General features: G+C 36.2%; 2 protein-coding genes and 1 pseudogene across 3 annotated transcripts; 2 read left to right on the forward strand and 1 right to left on the reverse strand.

Moving 5' to 3' along the window:
* The first annotated feature begins 262 nt into the window (after window positions 1–262).
* On the forward strand, window positions 263–4,740 carry LOC125224304 (pyruvate decarboxylase 1-like). Its single transcript, XM_048127689.2, has 6 exons — window positions 263–769; window positions 848–1,011; window positions 2,941–3,594; window positions 3,675–3,792; window positions 4,185–4,373; window positions 4,460–4,740. The coding sequence occupies exons 1-6, from the start codon at window positions 296–298 to the stop codon at window positions 4,622–4,624; spliced, it is 1,764 nt and encodes a 587-aa protein (XP_047983646.2). The 5' UTR covers window positions 263–295; the 3' UTR covers window positions 4,625–4,740.
* Window positions 4,741–8,851: 4,111 nt separating this feature from the next.
* Window positions 8,852–18,348, forward strand: LOC148933172 (pyruvate decarboxylase 1-like). Its single transcript, XM_089059348.1, has 7 exons — window positions 8,852–9,374; window positions 10,268–10,431; window positions 13,448–13,526; window positions 16,555–17,129; window positions 17,207–17,324; window positions 17,752–17,940; window positions 18,043–18,348. The coding sequence occupies exons 1-7, from the start codon at window positions 8,862–8,864 to the stop codon at window positions 18,211–18,213; spliced, it is 1,809 nt and encodes a 602-aa protein (XP_088915474.1). The 5' UTR covers window positions 8,852–8,861; the 3' UTR covers window positions 18,214–18,348.
* A 2,288-nt stretch (window positions 18,349–20,636) lies between these two features.
* LOC148933173 (putative serine/threonine-protein kinase At1g54610) lies at window positions 20,637–21,848 on the reverse strand (annotated as a pseudogene). The gene is made up of 4 exons (XR_016130803.1): window positions 21,755–21,848; window positions 21,411–21,696; window positions 21,019–21,339; window positions 20,637–20,909 (listed from the first exon to the last, which is right to left on the reverse strand). The product of XR_016130803.1 is annotated as a putative serine/threonine-protein kinase At1g54610 (transcript).
* Window positions 21,849–23,590: the final 1,742 nt, after the last annotated feature.

Consider the following 23,590-nt stretch of genomic DNA (forward strand, 5'->3'; position numbering starts at 1 on the left):
AAAGTAAAATAGAAGAAGAAAATAAGGATAGGATATGAGTTATTTATGTGGGACGAACGAAAAATGAAATATGACCTATTTTTATAGGACAGATGGAGTAATAAAATGTAAGAGGAATAAGTTAGTGGAATGTGAAACCTATTACATTTATGATAAAAAGTGAAAGTGGACAATTAATGAGGTACATACGAAAATGATAAAAGTGGACGAAGGAGTAAGTACTTTTACTATATATACTCTGCCAATTTTGCCTCTAAAATAAAAAATCAAGCTCAAATACCAAACGTCCACACGTATGGAAATGGAAACAAAAACTGTTCAGTCAAATTCAATCAAGTCCGCAGCATGCAACGGCGTCGTTTCCGGCGAAGCGACTCTCGGGCAGCACCTAGCGCGGCGGCTCGTGCAGATCGGCGTGAGGGACGTGTTTTCGGTCCCCGGCGATTACAATATGGCGCTGCTCGATTACCTCGTAGCCGAGCCGGGGCTCAACTTGATCGGCTGCTGCAACGAGCTCAATGCGGGCTACGCCGCCGACGGATACGCCCGGGCCCGCGGCGTCGCTGCGTGCGCGGTCACGTTCACCGTCGGAGGGCTGAGTATCCTGAACGCGATCGCGGGCGCGTACAGCGGGAGTCTCCCGGTGATATGTATCGTGGGAGGTCCGAGCTCGAACGATTACGGATCGAACCGGATCCTGCATCACACAATCGGGTTGCCGGATTTCAGCCAGGAGCTGCGTTGCTTCCAAACAGTCACCTGCTATCAGGTTCACATATTTTTCGATTAATTTGACTGTATAATTGCAATTTTGTCAATATAATTACTGAATTTGTGTTGATTGTAGGCTGTGGTGAATAATTTGGAGAATGCGCGTGAGCTGATAGACACGGCGATATCAAGCGCGCTCAAGGAGAGTAAGCCGGTGTATATAAGCGTCAGCTGCAACTTGCCGGGCATTCCACTCCCGTCGTATACACCTCATCCTCTGCCATTGTCTACCTTCCCAAAGTAAGGATACCTGATCCTTTTGTTTCAAATACGCACCGCAATAAATGTACTTGAAAAATACTCCGTGAAAAATGCAATAAATGTCCTTGAAAAATAAACAATTGAAATAAAACAGATTTTAATGCTTAATTAATAAAGTAAAAGAAAAAAAATTGATAAAATAAAAAAGATGAAAAAGAAAATGAGTAAAAAATAGTGAAAGTAATGTTCGTGGATGGTAGGGTCCACACCCTCAAATAGAAAGTTGAAAATTTCTATTAATAAGAGACAATCCAAAATAAGAATAATTTTTATTTTTAAAAGATAAATGTAGTATTTTTTCAGTGGATCTTCTCCCATTTTATAATAAAATATATTTGAAATTCACTAATTAAAAATAAAAATAATTTTAAATGATAATAAAATGTTTATTGGCTGATGGACGGAAAAAAGAAAATGAGACACTTAAAACGTGGAGGTACGTAGTACTAAGTTTCATGCAATTGGTAATTTTTGACATGGAAGTTAAAATATTAGATATACCCAAATACTTCCTTGAATCAGTATTTTATTTTGGCCATGTATATTTCTCTTGCTTTATTTTTTTTCCCATTTCATTATTTTTCTAATTTATTCATTTATTTTTTCTTTTTTAATCCCTTATCCAAATCATATTAATCAAGTAACGTGAAAAGGTAACGTGAAAAGGATGAAGTAACTCTATTCACTGTAGTATTATCACTGATTATTGATTCTCTATCTTTCCATAAAAGATAATCTTATTTATAGACCATACGAGTTTTAATGAGAAATTGGTAAATTAAAAGAGATAAGGAGAAAAAGAGAGCAAAGTAAAAGAAATAGAAGAAAATGAAGGTAAAGTATGAGAAAAGTTAAGAGATAAACTTTCCATTTTAAGAAATGAGACTATTTTTTGTGGACATGGGGGTATTATAATACTCCATCTATCTCCTAAAAATAAGAACTTTTGAAATGACATGAATTTTAGTGCAAAATTGACAAAGTAAGAGAGATAGAAAAAAAGGCATCTTAGTGGAAAATGAATTTTACCCTATTAGAGAGAAATAAATTTCCTTAAAAAAAGTATTTCCTCCGTCCCATAATAGATGGCACAGTTGGCGAATGATACGAGATTTTAGGAGATGTAGTTTTTGTCTATTAGCTGGAGAGAGAAAATAGTAGTATATTTATATTAATGTGAGATAGTATTTTTTTCAAAAGAGAAAATGAGATATCTTTTGTGGGACAAACTAAAAAAGAAAGTATGACATTTATTATAGGACGAGGGGAGTATATTTTTAAAAAATGGACTAAAAAAAGGAAAGAATTTCAATTTTTAAATGATGGAAGGAGTAATAATGGTTTTCTTTCCCATATTTTTATGATTCCTATTTTATACTCCACATGAGACTAAATGAAGGTCACCAGTAAATTTATAATTTAATACTCTATACTAGTAATAATTATACTCCATTTGTAAAAATACACTGGCTTTTAAAAAATACAAAAACTAAATTTTTAGTAAAAAATATTTCCTTCACTTTCGAAAAGTATGAACCGTTTCTTTATTAGCCTGTATAAGCTTTTAAATTTGGAATAGTTAAACAACATATTATCTACACATCATTTTATTTACCACTTATAATAATGACGTGGAGTCCTCTTTTCACTAACACTGCTTATATTACACTTTATCCTTTTCTCTTTTTTCCTTTACTAATTATACATTAAAATTAGTATCGAATTAAATGTTCATACTTTTCAAGAAGGGACAAAAGGAGTATACTCCCTCCATCCTTGAAATAAGCTATTTGGGATATGGACTATTTGTATGGGATGGACGAAAAAAGAAAATATAGTCTATTTCTATGGGACGGAGGGAGTGCTTTCTAATCTATTGTGTTGTTTCGATAAATATAAAACAAAAAGAGAGAGCAATCAAACGAGTCTAGAGTCAGCAGTCAAAGCTGCAGTGTCGTTCTTGAATAAGGTATCGAAACCAGTGATGGTGGGAGGTCCCAAACTGCGAGCCGCAAATGCAAGCAACGCCTTCCTAAAACTGGCAGACGCTTGCAGCTATCCCGTTGCCGTGATGCCGTCTGCCAAAGGCCTAATCCCCGAGCACCACCCTCATTTCATAGGCACCTACTGGGGCGTAGCGAGCACACCGTTTTGTGCCGAGACTGTCGAATCTGCCGATGCATACCTCTTTGCTGGACCCATCTTCGACGACATAAATACAGTTTGCTATTCTCTGCTTCTCAAGAAGGCCAAGACAATACTAGTGGAGCCCGACCGCGTGGTCATAGGCGATGATGGCACGACATTTGACTGTGTTCGGATGAAGGACTTCTTGTCTGCTCTTACCGGAATGGTTAGGCATAATGCAACTGGCTATGAGAATTATAGTAGGATGTATGTTGAAGATGGACGTCCTCAGAATAGCGAGGCGAATGAGGCGTTGAGGGTGAATGTTCTGTTTCAGCATATTCAGAAGATGTTGTGTGGAGAGATGGCTGTCGTTGCTGAAACAGGGGATTCTTGGTTTAACTGTCAGAAACTGAAATTGCCATCTGGATGTGGGTGAGTAGGAAATGAGTTTTGGATTCAATTTGTTTTTATTTCCTGATGTGTGTGGTTTGAATGGAAATGTTGGTTTGAAGGTATGAGGTTCAGATTGAATATGGGTCGATTGGTTGGTCCGTTGGCGCGACTCTGGGTTATGCTCAAGCTGCACCGGAGAAGCGTGTGGTTGCTTGCATCGGGGATGGTAGTTTTCAGGTATACACACCAATGTATTCAGAATTTTTTATTTGAATGCGAGTCATTTTAGTTGAACTATATATATTATTTAGCGACTTGCTATAGTTGAGCTATTTTTTATTTTTTAAAAAAACCATATACTTATTACCTTTACTTTATTCTTTTTCATATTCTCCTTGTTCTCTTAAACGATCTACTTTTGATTATGAATTATTGTTTTTTTAGCAAAAAAAAGTACTAACACTTTACTATCATGTGCATTTTATAAATAATTTAGAGATACACTACATATTAATATAATAAAATACTTCTAATAATTATACAAATAGTCACACTCTTTAAATTTAGAGGTTATATGCAACTGTATGTCGTCCGCTGCAGCAGACTCCACTTGGATTTTGTATTTGTAGATGACAGCACAGGAGGTGTCAACGATGCTTACATGCGGGCAGAATAACATAATCTTCTTGATAAACAATGGCGGCTACACTACTGAAGAGGTGATTCATGAAGGGCCTTATAATGTGATAAAAAACTGGAATTATACTGGTTTGGTTGATGCAGTCTGCAACGACCAAGGCAAATGCTGGACCACTAAGGTAAGTTAGTTTACGAGTTTAATTAGGCATTGTGAATAAAATGGATTAATCGATGTCCTTGTGTCATATCATGTTACATTAATTAGGTTGGATGCGAGGAGGAACTGATTGAAGCCATTGATGGGGCAATGGGAGCTTATAAAAATTGCTTGTGTTTCATTGAGGTGATACTTCACAAGAATGATACCAGCAGAGAACTTCTGCAAGTGGGTACCAGGTTTTCTGCAGCTAATAGTCGTCCTCCAAATTAAATACACCCTATTACTTCATGTGATTCTCATTCAAAACCAGTACAATTATATATAGAGGTGTATTCAATAATAACTAAGATTCAAATAATAAAGTTACATCGATCAATTAACAATCATATTAGAATATTACTCCATAAGAATGTCGATTATATATACTCATTATTTTTATGTATACTAGAATCTTTTTTTTTATCATATTAAATGGATTAGTTATACTAACTAATTTATAGAGTTATAGTCTATACATAAGTAATTTATGTGAGCATTCCAGGAGAACAAATATTGTACTACTTGTCTAGGAACATTATTTATTTTGTTTTGATTCTAATATTTTATACTCCTTCCGTCCCATAAAAGTTGAGATAAACCTTTTGGGCACGGAAGTTAAGAATTTATATTAAATAAATAAGAGAGATAAAAAAAGTAGTAAAAATAAGAGAGAGTAAAGTAAATGATGGAATAAAAAAAGAGTGATTAGATATTTTATCTTTTATTAAAAAATAAAATCACTCAATTTTTTTGGGACGGACTAAAAAGGAATACGACTCAATTTTTTGGGACGATGAGAGTAATTAATAATTAAGATCATTAACTATACAAATCAATAATGATTAAAGAAATTAAATGATTTGTTATTTTTTTTCAAATTTAGATAAATAAACAAAAACTACAAAAGATCAAATTGAACTTTAATATTTTTTTCATAATTTGTAAAATCAATGTTGGCAATAATAATTTATATGGTGTCAGAATCAATCTATATTTATAAAAAGCAATGATAATATATTGACTTAAAGAGACTAATACTCACGTATAGTGAATTTCATGTGGAATGATGTATGAAATAAAAAAGGAATTTTTCGTAAATTAGTATTCATGACCATAAATTTATTTGATAAGATAATGAATCCGCCGTATAAAATTAGATGAGTTTCGAGTCTTTCGACTTTTGACTTGTCAAAATTATTTATTGAGCAAATGATTAGAAAAGTCATGAATTTTCTTAGTTTGTCACGTAACTTTGAAAAATTCTTGGTAAATTTATAAATTTTACTCCACGGAATAACATATACGTATCTCAATTTTTCAACGGAGTTTAATTAGAGTGGATTTGTATCTATTGGGCCATTTGAAAAATTATATGAGGCCGATCGATCATCGTCCGTGAAATTTTATCAATTTTCTCAACACTTACCAAGTAATATAATAACGTCATCAATTTTAAATCCATATTAGTAAAATCAACAATATATTATAAATGGAAAATTAAATTTTTTTATCAGCAGAAAATTGGGATTCTCTTTACATTATATTTTACTGCTAATTTTAACATTGCGGGCATACGACCAAAATTAATAATTTTTCCGGTCCATTAGCCCGATTTGAATTACTAGTAATTTTCTGTAAATTAGTTAAGGTGACAGGATTTATGATAAGAACCCAACATCAGAAGAGTCTACTGATAACTTTATAGATTAAGCTATCGTCGGTCCTTCGCTCCATGCTCCACCACCTCGTATAAGGAGGCCTTCCAAGACTAAGTAGGGAGTTAATTATTTATAGTAACTAGTTATGTTCGTTTATCTAATGTAATAGAGTAGGAAGTCGAGCATATTTATAAGCTCTATCTCGGATTTTCTTTGTGGTTTTTTTCCGGGAGATAGGAGGTCGAACCGCCCTAGGATCCTAGATAAAAAAATGGAACTTGTCAACGTATCAAGACTGAATGAGAAAATATTTCCCAATTTGCTGTTTTTCTCTCTTTTATTTCCATCGCCCATGAACTGCCTGACGGAGGTCACCTCCGCACGCAGAATTTGATCGTCGAGTGTCCCTCGCCGCCGATCCTACTCTCTGGTACGACTTACGTAGTACCAATTTAAGATTTTAAATTATACTAATAAAGTAGACTGCCAATATTCATATGATTCAAATCCTGAGGTATACCCTTGTTGAAATTTTCTTTCTTAAAATTTACAAGTTTATGTTTAGTTTGGTTATTTGCTTTTCTATTTCAAATTTCAATGTTCTAGTGGATTAAATCTGTTGCTACTTCCGATTTCAAAATGTATTTTACTGGTAAATATTGTTGAGTACTCTCTCCATCCCACATGAATATGCACCTTTGGCTATGCATGAGTTTTAATGCACAATTGGTAAAGTAACAGATAAGTAGAAAGAAAATGTACTAATTAAAGTATTGTTAGTTGAGAATGATCAGTCCTAACTCATTAGCAAGAAAAAGAGTTTCCAAATTTAAAAATTACATATTCTTGTAAGACGAACTAAAAGAAATAGTGCATATTCTTGTGTTAGAGGGAGTATTATTATTAATGCATTGATTGAAATCTAAACTGTTTATGAATACTGTTTGTTAGGAAATAGGATTGGTTACTTAACTGAAGATGGTACTTGGGATTAGAATTGGCTTATGAGATTTGGCGAATGAAAATGAATCTATGGCATAATCAAAACAAACGTACTCTCTCAATCGGAGTTTATATTTGACTCAACCTAAGTTTTAAGAAATGTTAAGAAAAATGATGGAAAATATTAAGTGGTCATTTTTATACTTATAATATGTATTAGTTTTATACAGAGTATTGAAATATGAGTGACACGAGTTAATTAGTGAAATAACGTGAGGTCTACTTTTATTTATAGTAAAAATGAAAAAATAGACTCTTATTGTAAGACGAACTATATAAAGTGACAAAAAAATAATTTTGATTGTTCAGAATATACTCCCTCAACTTATTTTAAATGACACATTTTTATTTTGACACAAGTAATTAAAAAGTGGTGTATAATGAGTTAAATTAGCTCGGAACGTCCCAGCCTAAAATGATAATTTAACCTGTAAAAGTCTGTAAGTTAATGGAGTAATTGTGTAATTTTTGTCATATGAAAGCAAAAAAATATATTGGCAAACGAATTAACTCTTGTTTGTATGATTATCTTTTGTTATTTAATTTTTTATACTTTATTCGGGTCATATCTGTATATTTGTAGTAGTTTTCCATGCACATTAGTAGAATTGTGAATTATAGCCTAGAGTCTAGGTTATGAACCGAGAGAAATCCTATGCTACTTGAGTCATCAATACATAGGGGAAATGCTATTTCGTAATGTATTTTGGGTTGATGTAACATTTGAGAGCAAACGAACTTCCCTTATTAAAACACGTTAAGCACATAAGTATGTATTTATTATATTAATAATTAAATAAAAAGATCAAATATGGCACAATTTCTTAGATACTATTAACTATCCTAACGAACTAGGCCACTTAAGTCGCTGAAGAAACTAGTACTTAACCCTTTATTAGAGATGGAAATATGAATATTGGATATTAGGTAGTATCATTTTGAAAATGCAACAGTTTGGGTGAGAAATCAATATTAACATCTCAAGAGCAAAATCATCATAGTTTTATAGCCTGGTTCAGTGGGTGTATCCAGTATTTTTGATTAAGTACTAAGCCAAATAATTACAATGAGTTGGAGCTTCAAAATCTAATCAATTGGAGAGAAAAAGTAAAAAAAAAAAAAAATGTAAAACAGTGCAAAAACGACCGTTCTAAAAAACTGAATTTATTATAAATACATTATTAATTTTATTTTTTAAACAAAAAAAGATTAATATTAAGGTGCAAAATTAATGATAAGATTAATAGTAAGTTAAAAAAATTAATGATTTAAAAGTTATTTAGATTATTTGGATCAAATTAAATAGCTTTTCATATAGTTAGTGAGAAGCAAATTCATGAAGCCATCTACATTAAAAAGGTGCTCTATTAAAAAATCAACCATAGTATTCCATTGTGAAGATGGGGCAATGTTCCGTTGTGTCGCTAACGCTTTTAATTTTACAAACCTCTATTGTCTAGTAAATATATTTTCAAAGAATTAGTGTTTTAAGAAACAAATAAGTACTCCACTTCACACGTCTTCTAAAAGTAGAATAGATCAATTTTGAAACGATGCGGATTTAATATGTAATTTGTAACTTAGAGAGATAAAAAGAAAAAGTTATTGAAATGTTAGGAAAAATAAGACACGAGTGTCTATACTATTTCGGAGCACAGGTACTCTATTTGTCACACCTAGTGGACCTTAACCTAGTGGGGCTTAATAACTAGGCAAAATTGTGGAGCAGTAATTTCCTGTCGTGCCTAAAATATATACTCTGCCAATTTTGCCTCTCAAATAAAAAATCAAACTCAAATACCAAACATATGGAAATGGAAACGAAAACGGTTCCGTCAAATTCATGCAACGGCGTCGTTCCAGCCGAGGCGACTCTCGGGCAGCACCTAGCGCGGCGGCTCGTGCAGATCGGCGTGAGCGACGTGTTTTCGGTCCCCGGCGATTACAATATGGCGCTGATCGATTACCTCGTAGCCGAGCCGGGGCTCAACTTGATCGGCTGCTGCAACGAGCTCAATGCGGGCTACGCCGCCGACGGATACGCCCGGGCCCGCGGCGTCGCTGCGTGCGCGGTCACGTTCATCGTCGGAGGGCTGAGTATCCTGAACGCGATCGCCGGCGCGTACAGCGGGGGTCTCCCGGTGATATGCATCGTGGGAGGTCCGAGCTCGAACGATTACGGATCGAACCGGATCCTGCATCACACAATCGGGTTGCCAGATTTCAGCCAGGAGCTGCGTTGCTTCCAAACAGTCACCTGCGGTTGGATATTTGGATGGACTATTATTTGGGCTGTGTTATTTCTTAAGTCCAGATGTTATTAATTGGGCTGAGCCCAATTACTTAACCCCTCTTACCAGATGCTGCCACGTGCCTCTCTCTTTGGATGATGGCTTCCAAGCCGTTGGATGTAGGGTTGTTTGTGTTAAGTGAGAATGGGGTTGTTGCCAGTTCTCATTCTATTCATCATCTCTCTATCTCTGCTCTCTTCGACTCAGAGCTTCTCTCTCTTCTCTTCCTTCTCCTCCGATGATCTTCTAGCTATCTCTTGGTGATCTTCCATAGTTCTTTGTGTGGTAGATCTTTTGTGAGTGCTGGTGTGAAGCAATCTCTTCGATTGCTTAGTTCTGGAGAAGTTTTAGGGTTTGTGAGAACTTGAAGGCCGTGTGTGGAGAATTTGTCCGGTGGATCTGGATCTGGTGTGAGGGGTTTCATTAGTGGAGGTGTTGGTGGTTTGAGGGTTAACTCTATCCAATCCATTGGTGCTCCCTTGGATCTAATTCTGGAAGAATAGATCAGTGTTTGGTTGCGGCGGGTTCTGAGCCAAGTTTCTTTGATCTCTTGTTCTTGCTCTCTGGTGTTTAGTTGATTACTAGTGTTTAGATCCGAGAGGATCTCTCTTAGTATTACTAACTTGTTTCTTGAGTGTGCAGGTGCAATTGAGTACGATTGAAGTTGGAGTTACAACTTCAAGACCTTGTAATAGTTAGAACTAGATTCGTAGCAATTTTAGTTTGTATTACTTGTGTAAATCAGCCGCGTGGGTGAGAGTTTGGCTGAGCTCTCTTGTACAAGAACAAAGAGGTCTCGGTAATTAGTGAATCTAGACTAATCTGATCCCTACACCTGCTATCAGGTTCATATATTTTTCGATTAATTTGACTGTATAATTGCAATTTTGTCAATATAATTACTGAATTTGTGTTGATTGTAGGCTGTGGTGAATAATTTGGAGAATGCGCGTGAGCTGATTGACACGGCGATATCAAGCGCGCTCAAGGAGAGTAAGCCGGTGTATATAAGCGTCAGCTGCAACTTGCCGGGCATTCCACTCCCGTCGTATACACCTCATCCTCTGCCATTGTCTACCTTCCCAAAGTAAGGATACCTGATCCTTTTGTTTCAAATACGCACCGCAATAAATGTCCTTTGAAAATAAAGTAAGAGAAAATGATTGATAAAAATAAAAAAGATGAAATAAAAAATGAGTAAATTAAGAGATATGAAGATAAAAAGGTAGTGAAAGTAATATTTGTAGCCTAAAACAAAAAGTTTAGAAAGTTTTTATTAATAAACAGACAATCCAAAATATAAATAATTTCTATTTTTAAGAGATAAATGTAATATTTTTTTTAGTGAATCTTCTTCCATTATATAATAAAATATATGTGAAATTAACTAATTAAAAATAGTTTTAAGTGAAATGAAATGTTTATATAGAAAATGAGACACTTAAGAACGTGGAGGCAGTACTAAGTTTCATGTGATTGATATTTTTTTGACATGGTGGTTTAAATATTAGATATACCCAAATTACTTCCTAGAGTCAGTATTTTATTTTGGACATTTTTATTTTACTTGTTTTATTTTTTATCCCATTTCATTATTTTTCTAATTTATTCATTTATTTTAATAATTTATTTTTTCAATCTCTTATCCAAAACAATTTATCAAGTAACATGACAAGGTTACGTGAAAAGAATGAAGTAACTCTATTCACTGTAGTATTATCACTGATTATTGATACTCTTTCTGTCCATAAAAGATAATCTTATTTGTGGACAAAATGAGTTTTAATGAAAAATTGGCAAATTAAGAGAGATAAAGGAGAAAAAGTGAGTAAAGTAAGAGAAATAGAGGAAAAAGGTAAAATATGAGAAAAGTTTAGAAGATAAACTTTCCATTTAAAGAAATGAGACTATTGAAATGACATGAATTAATACACAATTGAGAAAGTAAGAAAGGGATAGAAAAAAATGTGTGTTAGTGGAAATAAGGATCTCACCTTATTAGAAAGAAAGAAATTTCCTTAAAAAAATTTATATTTTTAGAGAACCGATTAAAAAAGAAAAAAAATCTATTTTTAAATGATGGGAGGAGTGATTGTTTTCTTTCCCATATTTTTATGATTCCTATTTTGTACTCCACATGAGACTAAATGAAGGTCAAAAGTAAATTTATAATTTAATACTATACTAATAATTATACTCCATTTGTTAAAATACATACTCATTTAGAAAAAAACAAAAATTAAATTTTTAATAAAAAATATCCCTTCATTCCTGAAAAGTATGAACTGTTTCTTTATTAATTTGTCCCTAAAAAGTACTACTCCATGCATCTACAAAAAAATAGAGCACAATTACCATTTTTTGTCTTTCACAAAAAATTGAGCACATTCATTTATGGAAAGTTTTCAACAAATAATAACCCTACACATCATTCCACTAACACTACTTTTCACTTATCTTTTCTCCTTCTCATTTACTTTTTTCCCTTCTCTCTTACTTTACCAATTCTACATTAAAACCCGCGGAGTCCAATTTTCACTAACACTACTCTTTATCCTTTTTTTTTTACTTTACTAATAATACATTAAAATTAGTGTCGAATTAAATGTTCATACTTTTCAGGTGGGGAGAAAATATAAGTTTAGTTAAATTCTAGTGAAATCTAAAACTTTGAAACTCTATTGTAGATGTGTACTAATTTCGTTAAATTAATTTTCGAAAAAATAAGAAATTTTAGTTAAATTCTTGTTAGTTTCCGAACTTTCAAAACCAACAACTAATATTACGATTTTGACATTATTCATAAATGTCTCATGGCGCACGATTTTGTCATTTCATAATTGTCTCACGGTCCAAATTAAAGGTATACTAAAACCTAAAATGAAATAGATACGTAGTTAGTACTCAAAAAATAATCTCATTTTTTAATTTAAAAAGAAAATACCTATTTTAGGTTTACACTATACTCAAACTCAAAAAATTTTCAAATTTTATATTTATAATAAATGATTGAAATAAAATCATAGACATTTATATTACAATATATTTAAGTTTAGCATAAATAATTAGAAAATAATTAGAAATAGTCTTTATCTTACCGTGAGTATTTTCTATTTCATCTCTTAACAAAATGAAACTATTTAAATGTCATAAAAATTGCTTACTCAAAGGAAGGTGAATCATTATTGTGACAACACAGAGTTTTCCGCACACTTATTTTAATAGGTTTAAGACTGAGAAAGAAAAGATTGTTTATTGTTTTAAAGTAGTAAAAAAATAAATAAAACACAGAGAAAAAAATGTCAATTATTAGTATAAAGTAGAAAAGAAGATTAAATTAAAGAGAGAAGAGGTTGCAGTATGATTAAAAGGAGTAATATAAAAGAAAAAATAATTAAATATTTTAATTATTTACTAAAACAGTAAGGCCATTTCAGTTGGGATAGGACGAAAAATGAAAATGGATAATCTCCGGTGGGACAAAAGGAGTGTACTCCCCCCCCGTCCTTAGAAATAGGTCATTTGGGATTGACATGAGTTTTAATGTGTAATCGATAAAATAAGAGAATGAGAAAAAATAGTTGAAATTGTGTAGGGCCCATAAATAATACTCCCTCCGTCCCGTTTTAGGAGTCCCGGTTGATCAATTTTGGGCGTCCCGCTTTAGGAGTCCCGGTTGATCAATTTTGGGCGTCCCGCTTTAGGAGTCCCGGTTGAGATAAATTAATAAAAAATGCCTACAAAGTGTTAAAAGTGGGTCCCAACATCCACTACAACTAATAAAAAAGTGTTAAAAGTGGGTCCCAACATCCACTAAAACATTTATTTATTGGACACTCAACTAAAAGTGGGTTCCAACATCCACTAAAACATTTATTTATTACACACTAAACACTTTTTTCTTAAAACATGTGCCCGACTCAACCGGGACTCCTAAAGCGGGACGGAGGGAGTAAGTGAAAGAGAATCAGAAAAAGATTGTCATAAATAGATATGGACTATTTGTATGAGACGGACGAAAAAGGAAATATGACCTATTTCTATAGGACAGAGGGAGTACTTTCTAATCCATTGTGTTGTTTCGATAAATATAAAACAAAAAGAGAAAACAATCAAACGAGTCTACAGGCAGCAGTCAAAGCCGCAGTGTCATTCTTGAACAAGGCATTGAAACCAGTGATGGTCGTGTTGGAAAAATAAATTGAAGTATCCCATGTATGTTGGGAAGAGAATGTTTGGAGTCCCAAACTTGTTGGGAAGAGAATAACATTATATTGTGGAGTTCCAATAAGTATAGTTCCTAGGTATATTTATATCTAGGTCCTATAAATATCTATGTAGTATGTATCTCAAAGAAGAATTCAAACCAAATACAATGTAGTCGATAAAGCTTTGAGTGTTTTTATTTTCCGCATTTTTACTTTTCAACATGGTATCAGAGCAGCTAACGATCCTTCGTTAGTTTGTTCAAAACCAAAAAAAAAAAGTATCATGCGTATCCTAAAATCTAAAAAAAAAAAAATGAGAGATTCCTTTTTATTTCCACATTCAAAGCCGAGAGCAAGGAGAGAATGAAAGCTGCTTTGAAGAAGAAGGAAAAAAAAATCAACAACCAAGTGATGGACGAGAGGAGCAGCACGTCGTCGAGAATGTCGGTCATGGAGGCTGCTGGAAAAAGAAACCAGTTGCCTATCCCGCCAACCAGGAGAAGCCTGCCTTATCAGAGTACACAGCCGAGGCGGCCGAGGTGGCCAGAGAGCTGCAGACCGAGCTGACAGAAGAAGTAACGAGCTCCAAAGAAAAAGATGACGAGTTATCCTGCCGAGGCCCGAGTGGGCGAGATGCTGCCAATCGGACTACTCGTCTTCAAAACAGAACCGCTCGCCTCGCAGAAAAGGCTGCAAGATAAGCGGCCGAGAAGAGGCTCGATGTCTTGGTCGTTGCAGTCCGGTAAAGATGCATGGAGCAGCAAGAAGGCCGAAAGCCTCCACCCATAAAGCCGGCTCTACATGTCGGGGGTGGAGAAGAGAAAGAAGGGAGCACGATGAGAGTCAGGTGGAGCTCGTTACACGGACTTAGTCTGGGAACGCTCAGGAGGCTGATGAGAGCCGCTGACGATAGAGGCAATAGCAAGGCCACAAAGGCTACTGGAGAAGCGTTGATCGAGGGAGGAACGAGCAGAAGAGACGACGAGGAAGGAGGTATTGCCGTGCAGAAATACTGGAGAGGTTTGCAGATGCGAGCCCTGTGATAAAAAAGATGTCAGCCATGACAAGTGAATGACTCTCTGAGATGGAGACCAAAATGAAAGAGTTTAGTTGGTGGTCGCTGATGGAGCGGTGTCACTCAGCTGCAGCCAAGAGAAGAAAACAGAGAATGATTCCTCGGTTTGTCCGACCGAGGGGGAGGAGAAAAGTATTCGACCGAACAATCCCTCTCCAAATATATGTCCGCCGAGAAGGCGAGTGAATGGAGAGGATGTGAAGCCTGCTTATCAAGGAGAAGAAAGATTGAGAAGAGCTCATGGCGGTCTACTAGAGAGGTGGTCACCGAGCAGGGAGAGAAACGGGCAATGAAGAGTGTTGCCGATAACACCAAAATGAATAACACAATGAAGACGGCCAACAAGCCCTCGAGAAAGAGTGTTGAATCATCCCGCCTTAGGGGGGAGAGAAGGTACACAGATTCCTCTTCGAACTGAGGAAAGAACCTCCGATGGAAGAACAAATGCTGTCAGAAAGGCCGCAGAGTAGCAGCCATCTATCACAATGAATCGTCTGGCAAGGGGGAGACGACAGCCACTTCCAAACGATTCATCGCGCCTACAGAAATGCTGAGAAGATAGCAGCAAAAGCTGCCCGTAGAATATGGACCGCCAAGAAGGCCGAGGTGATGATTGAGCAGATGTCGTAGAGTTGCCTGCTTGGATAAAGGAGCCCGTCATGGAACCACCATGGAAAGAAGGCTGTGAAGAGCCGTCGTTGGTGTAGGACCAACAAGCCCACAAAGGCTGCTGGAGAAACGTTGGTCGGTGCGAGTAGCCATCTTCACTTGGGCATCAATGGCGAAGCCTGACCATGGAGACGCAACAGCGAGATTTAGAGACAGCAGCGCTGCGGAAGTAACATAGACGGCAAGAGGGCGTCGCAGTGAAGCGCTGGCGGTGAGGAAGCTGGTTGAATGCAGCACGGTGCCAGCTCTGTGCCAGCAGCAGCGAGCGCAATAGAGCCGACGGAGAACTAACGAGCAAAGAGTAGAAGGCAAGAAGACTCCAAAAGAGAATCGTTGACAGCCATAGTAGCTCAGTCCGTTTCTCCAGAGAAGAGATGATGGCTCCATAGATGAGTTAACTGAATCGTCCCTCAATGTTTGGCGGCGAGAAGAAAAACAGAAAAGAAAAGGAGGCACTGTTTGACCGTCCCTCAATGTTTTCACGTAAAGATGGCAATTTGGGCTAGTGTTGGGCTCAAAGAAAGTTAAAGAATTTAAAAATGAAAAAGAATATGGGCTCATTGTGTTTGAGCGGAATGGGCCAAGTATAGCCTTCCAAAAATGAAGTTTTGGGCTGCAAATTAAATTCAGTCCAAAGACGAGTAAACTCCTCGACATGAGTCAAAACTGTCAGAATGGCTCCTAATGGCATGAGCTAAAACTGCCGAAGTTGGCTCCTAATGGCATGAGCTAAAACTGCCGAAGTTGGCTCCTAATGGCATGAGCTAAAACTGCCGAAGTTGGCTCCTATGGCATGAGCTAAAACTGCCGAAGATGGCTCCTATGGCATGTGCTAAAACTGCCGAAGATGGCTCCTATGGCACGAGCTAAAACTGCCGAAGATGGCTCTAGACACGAGCTAAACTGTCATCAGAAAAAGTGAAGAACTCCTGAATACGAGTATAAACTATTTATCAAAGTGAAGATTGTGCAAGTTAAGTTTCCAAAAACTCGATACTTAACTTGAGGGGGAGTGTTGGAAAAATAAATTGATGTATCCCATGTATGTTGGGAAGAGAATGTTTGGAGTCCCAAACTTGTTGGGAAGAGAATAACATTATATTGTGGAGTTCCAATAAGTATAGTTCCTAGGTATATTTATATCTAGGTCCTATAAATATCTATGTAGTATGTATCTCAAAGAAGAATTCAAACCAAATACAATGTAGTCGATAAAGCTTTGAGTGTTTTTATTTTCCGCATTTTTACTTTTCAACAGGTCGGAGGTCCCAAACTGCGAGCCGCAAATGCAAGCAACACCTTCCTAAAACTGGCAGACGCTTGCGGCTATCCCGTCGCCGTAATGCCGTCCGCCAAAGGCCTAATCCCCGAGTACCACCCTCATTCCATAGGCACCTACTGGGGTGTAGCGAGCACACCGTTCTGTGCCGAGACTGTCGAATCTGCCGATGCGTACCTCTTTGCTGGACCCATCTTCGACGACATAAATACAGTTTGCTATTCTCTGCTTCTCAAGAAGGCCAAGACAATACTAGTGGAGCCCGACCGCGTGGTCATAGGCGATGATGGCACGACATTTGACTGTGTTCGGATGAAGGACTTCTTGTCTGCTCTTACCGGAATGGTTAGGCATAATGCAACTGGCTATGAGAATTATAGTAGGATGTATGTTGAAGATGGACCTCCTCGGAATAGCGAAGCGAATGAGGCGTTGAGGGTGAATGTTCTGTTTCAGCATATTCAGAAGATGTTGTGTGGAGAGATGGCTGTCGTTGCTGAAACAGGGGATTCTTGGTTTAACTGTCAGAAACTGAAATTGCCATCTGGATGCGGGTGAGTAGGAAATGAGTTTTGGATTCAGATTGTTTTATTTCATGATATGTGGTTTGAATGAAAATGTTGGTTTGAAGGTATGAGGTTCAGATTGAATATGGATCGATTGGTTGGTCCGTTGGCGCGACTCTGGGTTATGCTCAAGCTGCACCGGAGAAGCGTGTGGTTGCTTGCATCGGGGACGGTAGTTTTCAGGTATACACACCAATGTATTCATAATTTTTTATTCGGGATGCGAGTTAAACCTCAAATAATTACTAAGTACTTTATTTATTTGTTTCATTTTAGTTGAACCGTATATTATTTAGCTGTATACAATATTATTTAGCTGTCTTGCTATAGTTGAATTATTTTGTTAAAAAAAAAACAATACATTTATTATTTTTACTATATTTTCTTTCATATTCTCCTTGTCCATCTTAAAAGATCAACTTTCTATTTTAAATTATTCCTTTTTAGCAAAAAAGTAGTAACACTTTACTATCGTGTACATTTTATAATATTAATACAATAAAATACTACTAACAATTATAGAAATAGTTACACTCTTTAAATTTAGAGGTTACATGCAACTTGTATCTCGTCCGCTGCAGCAGACTCCACTTGGATTTTGTATTTGTAGATGACAGCGAATGAGGTATCAACGATGCTTACATGCGGGCAGAATAACTTAATCTTCTTGATAAACAATGGCGGCTACACTACTGAAGAGGTGATTCATGAAGGGCCTTATAATGTGATCAAGAACTGGAATTATACTGGTTTGGTTGATGCAATCTGCAACGACCAAGGCAAATGTTGGACCACTAAGGTGAGTTTGTTTACGAGTTGGGGCTTTGAATACATTTTCAATTTGGTGTTGTGAATAAATTGGATTAAATCGACGTCTCTGTTTCATATCATATGATATTAGGCTGGATGCGAGGAAGAACTGATTGAAGCCATTGATGGGGCAATGGGAGCTTATAAAAGTTGCTTGTGTTTCATTGAGGTGATACTTCACAAGGATGATACCAGCAAAGAACTTCTGCAAATGGGTACCAGGTTTTCTGCCGCTAATAGTCGCCCCCCAAATTCAACCTAATCTCACGTGGCCTCAATCCAAAATCAATACAAATCTATATATAGAGGTGTATTGAAAATTGAAACAATAACTAGTACTAAGATTTAAATAATAAAGTAACATTGATCAATTAACAATAATTAGATTTATTGATCTAATGGCTATGTGGAATTTTCAAATTAATTAAGAACATCGATTATATATACTCATTATTTTTAATGTATACTTAAAAAAATTTATTCATAAATGCATTAGTTATACTCCCTCCGTCCCAGATAATTCGTCTCAGTTTTTCATTTCGGTCCGTCCCACATAATTTGTCTCACTTCACTTTTACCATTTTTGGTAGTGGACCTTATATTCCACTAACTCATTCCTACTCACATTTTATTATAAAACTAATATATAAAGGTAGGACCCACATTCCACTAACTTTTTCAACCCACTTTCCATTACAATTCTTAAAATCCGTGTCCGGTCAAAGTGACCCGAATTATCCGAGACGGAGGGAGTACCAAGTAACTTATACATACACAGTGGTATGTGAGCATTACAAGAGAACATTGTCCACTACCATGTTCAAGTACCAAACGTCCAAACATATGGAAATGGAAACAAAACGGTTCCGTCAAATTCATCCCCTGTTTTGATACGATAACATTACAACAAAAGAGAGAGCAACAAAACGAGTCTAGAAGCAGCAGTCTTTGCCGCAGTCTCATTCTCGAACAGGCAGCGAAACCAGTAATGGTGGGAGGTCCGAAAACGAGAGCCGCAAACGCAAGCAACGTCTTCCTAAAACTAGCAGATGCTTGTGGCTATCACGTCGCCATGATGCCCTCCGCCAAAGGCCTAATCCCAGAGCACCTCCCTCATTTCATAGGCACCTACTGGGGCCAGTGGCGGATCCAGGATTTGTCATCTGGGGGTACGAGTCGTATGATAAATAATTACATAATACTAAAAAAATAGAAAATAGCAGTAAAATAATATTTGAAATATTATTCAATTTTGAACTCGTATATTTTAAAATAAAATAAACTAAAAACTGTATATAACATTTAATTTATTTTCCTACAAGTCTTCATTTCCTCGAAGTGATGGACTATATCATCATCAGAGACTTGTAGAAACATTTCTTTCTCAATGAAAGTCACCAAACAATCATTCAAAGGTTGATCACCAATTCTATTTCGCAACTTATTCTTCACAAACGTCATTCCAGAAAATACTCTCTCTACACTTGTAGTAGCAACCGGAAGAATCAAAATCAACTTGATAAGCAAAAGGACAAAGAGGTAAGCCACATCCATTTTTGTTTCAACAAGCTTCATTGGAAGAGTACTAAGATCTTGCAAATTCTTAAAGTTATTATCACTTCTCATATCCTCCATGGATATATCAAGTTGATAATCAAGAGACCTCAAAGCTTATATTGTGATTTATTTCCTTAGATAATTCTTCCTTCAATATTCATAACTATCTTTTGGAATATTTTTTTTAAAATACATTACTAATAAAATTATATATAATAATAGTAGTAGTAAAAACAAAAAAAATGGGGGTACCAATGTCCACCCTTGTTATGAGTTCCCTCTGCCACTGACTGGGGCGCAGCGAGCACACCGTTCTGCGCCGAGACTGTCGAATCTGCCGATGCATACCTGTTTGTAGGTCCCATCTTCGACGACACAAACACATTATCCCACTCTCTGCATCTCAAGGAGGCCAAGACAGTACTAGTGGAGCCCGACCGCGTTGTCATAGGTGATGATGGCTCCACATATGGCTGTGTCCTGATGAAGGACTTCTTGTCTGCTCTTGCGGGAATGGTGAGGCGTAACGAAACTGGCTTTGAGAATCACCGTAGGATGTATAGTTGGGGATGGAAAGCGAGGCGAATGAGGCGTTTTGAGGGTGAATGCGCTGTTTCAGCATATTCAGAAGATGTTGTGCGAAGAGATGGTTGTGGTTGCTGATGCAGGGGATTCTTGGTTTAACTGTCATAAACTAAAATTGCCACCTGGATGTGGGTGAGTAGGACATGAATTTTATTGATTGGATTTTTTTGTTTGAATGAAGTGTGGTTTGAATGTAAATCTTGGTTTGAAAGTATGGGTCGAGATGGAGTATGGCTCGATTGGTTGGTCCGTTGGTGCGACTTTGGGCTATGCTCAAGCTGCACCGGAGAAGCGTGTGGTTGCATGCATCGGGGATGGTAGTTTTCAGGTATACTCGAATCACAAGATCAAATTTTGGCAAGTCTCATAAAAGTTTAAAAATTAAATACTAAATTACCATTTCAATTTTAGTGAATTGTCTATTTTTTTGTTTATACTTAGAATTACGTTTTAAAATTTCTTTTATTAGATTTTATTTGTATTTAACCAAATTTTATAATTTAAATAACTACTAGTATTATTTATTGGTGTCGGTCTAATGAGGTTTGAAGACTGGAATAACTTGAGATGCTATATGTATAGATGTCGGCGCAGGAAGTGTCAACGATGCTTGAGTGCGAGCAGAATAGCATAATCTTCTTGATAAACAACGGCGGCTACACCATCGAAGCAGTGATTCACAAAGGGCCGTATAATGTGATCAAGAACTGAAACTATACAGGTTTGGTTGATTAGAGATGTGTTGAGCTTCAGTCCTTTGAAATATTCATCTGGTGGAGTGCCACAGAGCTTGAAGATTATGTGGACTTGCTCAGCCTTAAAAAACATGCATAGAAAATAAAATAAAAGACTTTATTTTCATGTAAATACACGAGCTTTCAACATTTTTTTTAATTTTCTCCCAAAAATGTGAATGAACTATTACCACAGTTCTACCAGGCAGAATTGGTCTACCGGCAAACATCTCCGCCATGAGGCAACCAACGCTCCAGAGATCAATGCCAACTCCGTAATCCATGGAGCCGAGAAGCAGCTCTGGAGCTCTGTACCAAAGCGTCACGACGCAGCTGGTCAGAGGCCGTTTTCATCTCTTTGGATCGATCAAATTCGCCAGCCCAAAATCTGCAAGCTTGAGTGTGCCGTTCTTGTCTATTAGTAGATTCGACGGCTTAATGTCTCTGTGCAGCACACCGCGCTCGTGGCAGTGGCGAAGGCCGGAAAGCAGCTGCTGCATGTAACATTTGATCTGCACAACACCATTGCATTGCTCAAAAAGGGAAAAACACATTCATTTCATGATCAGACAAGAAGATCAACCTGTGGTTCCGTTAGCCTCTCGTCCGGCCTAGACAGGATTCTCGAGAGATCGGAGTGCATGTATTCGAAAACCAAGTAAACACTGAACTGCATTCTTGAAGTGGCTAATCCCTTGAGCTTTATGATGTTGGGGTGATCCAGCCTCTCCCTTGAACCTGATCTCTCACGCCATGAACTCGATGCTCTCAGCTTCTGAGGTGTCGAACCGGACCTTCTTCAAGGCCACCGTCTCCCCTGTCGCCCTGTCCCTCGCCTTGTACACGTTGCTGTACGTTCCCGCACCTATCTGAAACATCAATAACTTCAATATTCGTGTCTGACACATTCGATTCAAATTAGTTTACCTTGTCTATTTTGATGTAAGAATCAGAAGACTTGGGCACGATGTCCTTCAAAATTTTGTGCTGGAATGTTGTCTGTTAGCCACTTGGGCCATATATTAGTTCATTTCTTCTTCCTCCTCCCTCATATCCGACACTCTTTCTCTGGCCTCTAACTCCGTTCATGGCAGAGCCGATTTTAGTCCTTATGCAGGGGAGAGGGTTGTTTTTGTTGATTCATTGTTTACTTATTGTCAAACAAGAAGAGCATCGAACAAGAAAATAGTAAAATCGTCTTATGTTTAGGACCACAGATGACCTTTAGTCTAAATCAATCAACATATATAGATTAACTCCTTTTTTTTTGGCAAAGAATAAACTGTTCATAGGGATATTTCAGGGGAACATAAGTTATAAGGTCAAGCAGATGTGATTAAAAATAGGAGTAAACCCATTAATTAAGAAAAGATAATATGATAAGAAAAACATAATCTATCAATAATCAAAGAATTTAAAGATTTTGTCTTAATCAATCAATTAACATTTAAACAAATTTCTTTTTTTTGCAGGTGATCAAGAGTTCAAAAAACAAATAAAAAACAGACCATGGACTTAAAGATTGCATGATAAAGCAAAAAAACAAAGGTTCGTTTTTCCCAACCAGCAATAATTCATTGTTTGCTGATTAAAAAACAACAGAAAAAATAATGAAGGCATGCAAGGAAGAGATATTTTTACAATGAAATGAACAGAAACCATAAGATTAACTCCTTTTTGGGCAGGGAATAAGCTCCTCATAAGGACATAGATTGGGAACAAAAAGAAGGTGAAAAAGTTCTAAATAAGAAAAAGATATTCTTCAGTCATGATTGTATTTAAAGAAACAAATATAATCAATCAAGTAAACTATAAATTAATCTCATTTTTTTCGCAGATGATGAAGAGCTTAAAACAGGAATAAAGAACAGAGCATGGACTTAAAGATTGCATTCATTTATCCTTAAACTGAAAAACTATGCATTTCTTACTGAACTAAAACAAATACGATAAAATCTAATGAAGGCATGCATGGAACAAACATTATTACAGTGAAATGGACAAAAATAAATATTTATATAACATAAAACAGAAGTACATAAATAAAAAGTTGCTGATTGAAATAGAGTATAAATAAATAAATTGTTATAAAAAGACTTTAATGGCAGCAAAAAAAAAGGGGTGGAACTACTGAGAAAAAATTATGGATCTGAATTGTGAATGGAGAGAAGAAGAATAGAAAGAACAGAACTATCTAAGAACCGAGTTGATAACTATCAGATGATTAATGTTGTTCAGTAAATGTTGCTAAGTGTTTTACAGATTCATAGAGGAGGATATTTATATCGAGATGGATGGTGAGCCTCCACTCCTAAAAAACAATGCAGGTTCCCAAAAAAAGAGCATAATAGGAAAGATTTGTCATTTATCTCGTGCCATTTGAAATGAAATAGTATTTGCTTTTCAGTACTGGATTTATGAAGTGTTGTTTTGTGCGTTAATGAGAGAATAAAGTAAGAGAAATGAAAAAGTAGAGATGATGATGTTTCCATTCTAGGAAACGTTTCATTTTTAATTAGATAACCCAAAAAAAAATATTTCATTTTTAATTGGATTTAAGAGTTTTAGAAAAGATATAATCTATCTGATGTTAATAAGAGTATGAAAATTTAAAATTCAGGTTTGTAAAAACAAAAAAAGAATGATGTGGAAGAAAACATACTCAATAGCAGCATGGAAACATGAAAGTCTTCTTGTTTATCACATGCGCGCACACAATTTCTGCATTTAAGAGGTACTGTCTTTATTCTCTCTATTTTTAAA

The sequence above is a fragment of the Salvia hispanica genome, chromosome 1 (assembly GCF_029641045.1).
Source record: "Salvia hispanica isolate PSC_SH4W2 chromosome 1, Shi_PSC_v1, whole genome shotgun sequence".
Classification (NCBI taxonomy): domain Eukaryota; kingdom Viridiplantae; phylum Streptophyta; class Magnoliopsida; order Lamiales; family Lamiaceae; genus Salvia; species Salvia hispanica.

Coding starts and splice junctions, on each gene's coding strand:
- LOC125224304 (XM_048127689.2), top strand. CDS start 296: ATGGAAATGGAAACAAAAACTGTTCAGTCAAATTCAATCAAGTCCGCA. Junction 770..847: donor AAACAGTCACCTGCTATCAG/GTTCACATATTT, acceptor TGTTGATTGTAG/GCTGTGGTGAATAATTTGGA. Junction 1,012..2,940: donor CCATTGTCTACCTTCCCAAA/GTAAGGATACCT, acceptor TAAAACAAAAAG/AGAGAGCAATCAAACGAGTC.
- LOC148933172 (XM_089059348.1), top strand. CDS start 8,862: ATGGAAATGGAAACGAAAACGGTTCCGTCAAATTCATGCAACGGCGTC. Junction 9,375..10,267: donor TTCTTAAGTCCAGATGTTAT/TAATTGGGCTGA, acceptor TGTTGATTGTAG/GCTGTGGTGAATAATTTGGA. Junction 17,325..17,751: donor TCGGGGACGGTAGTTTTCAG/GTATACACACCA, acceptor TTGTATTTGTAG/ATGACAGCGAATGAGGTATC.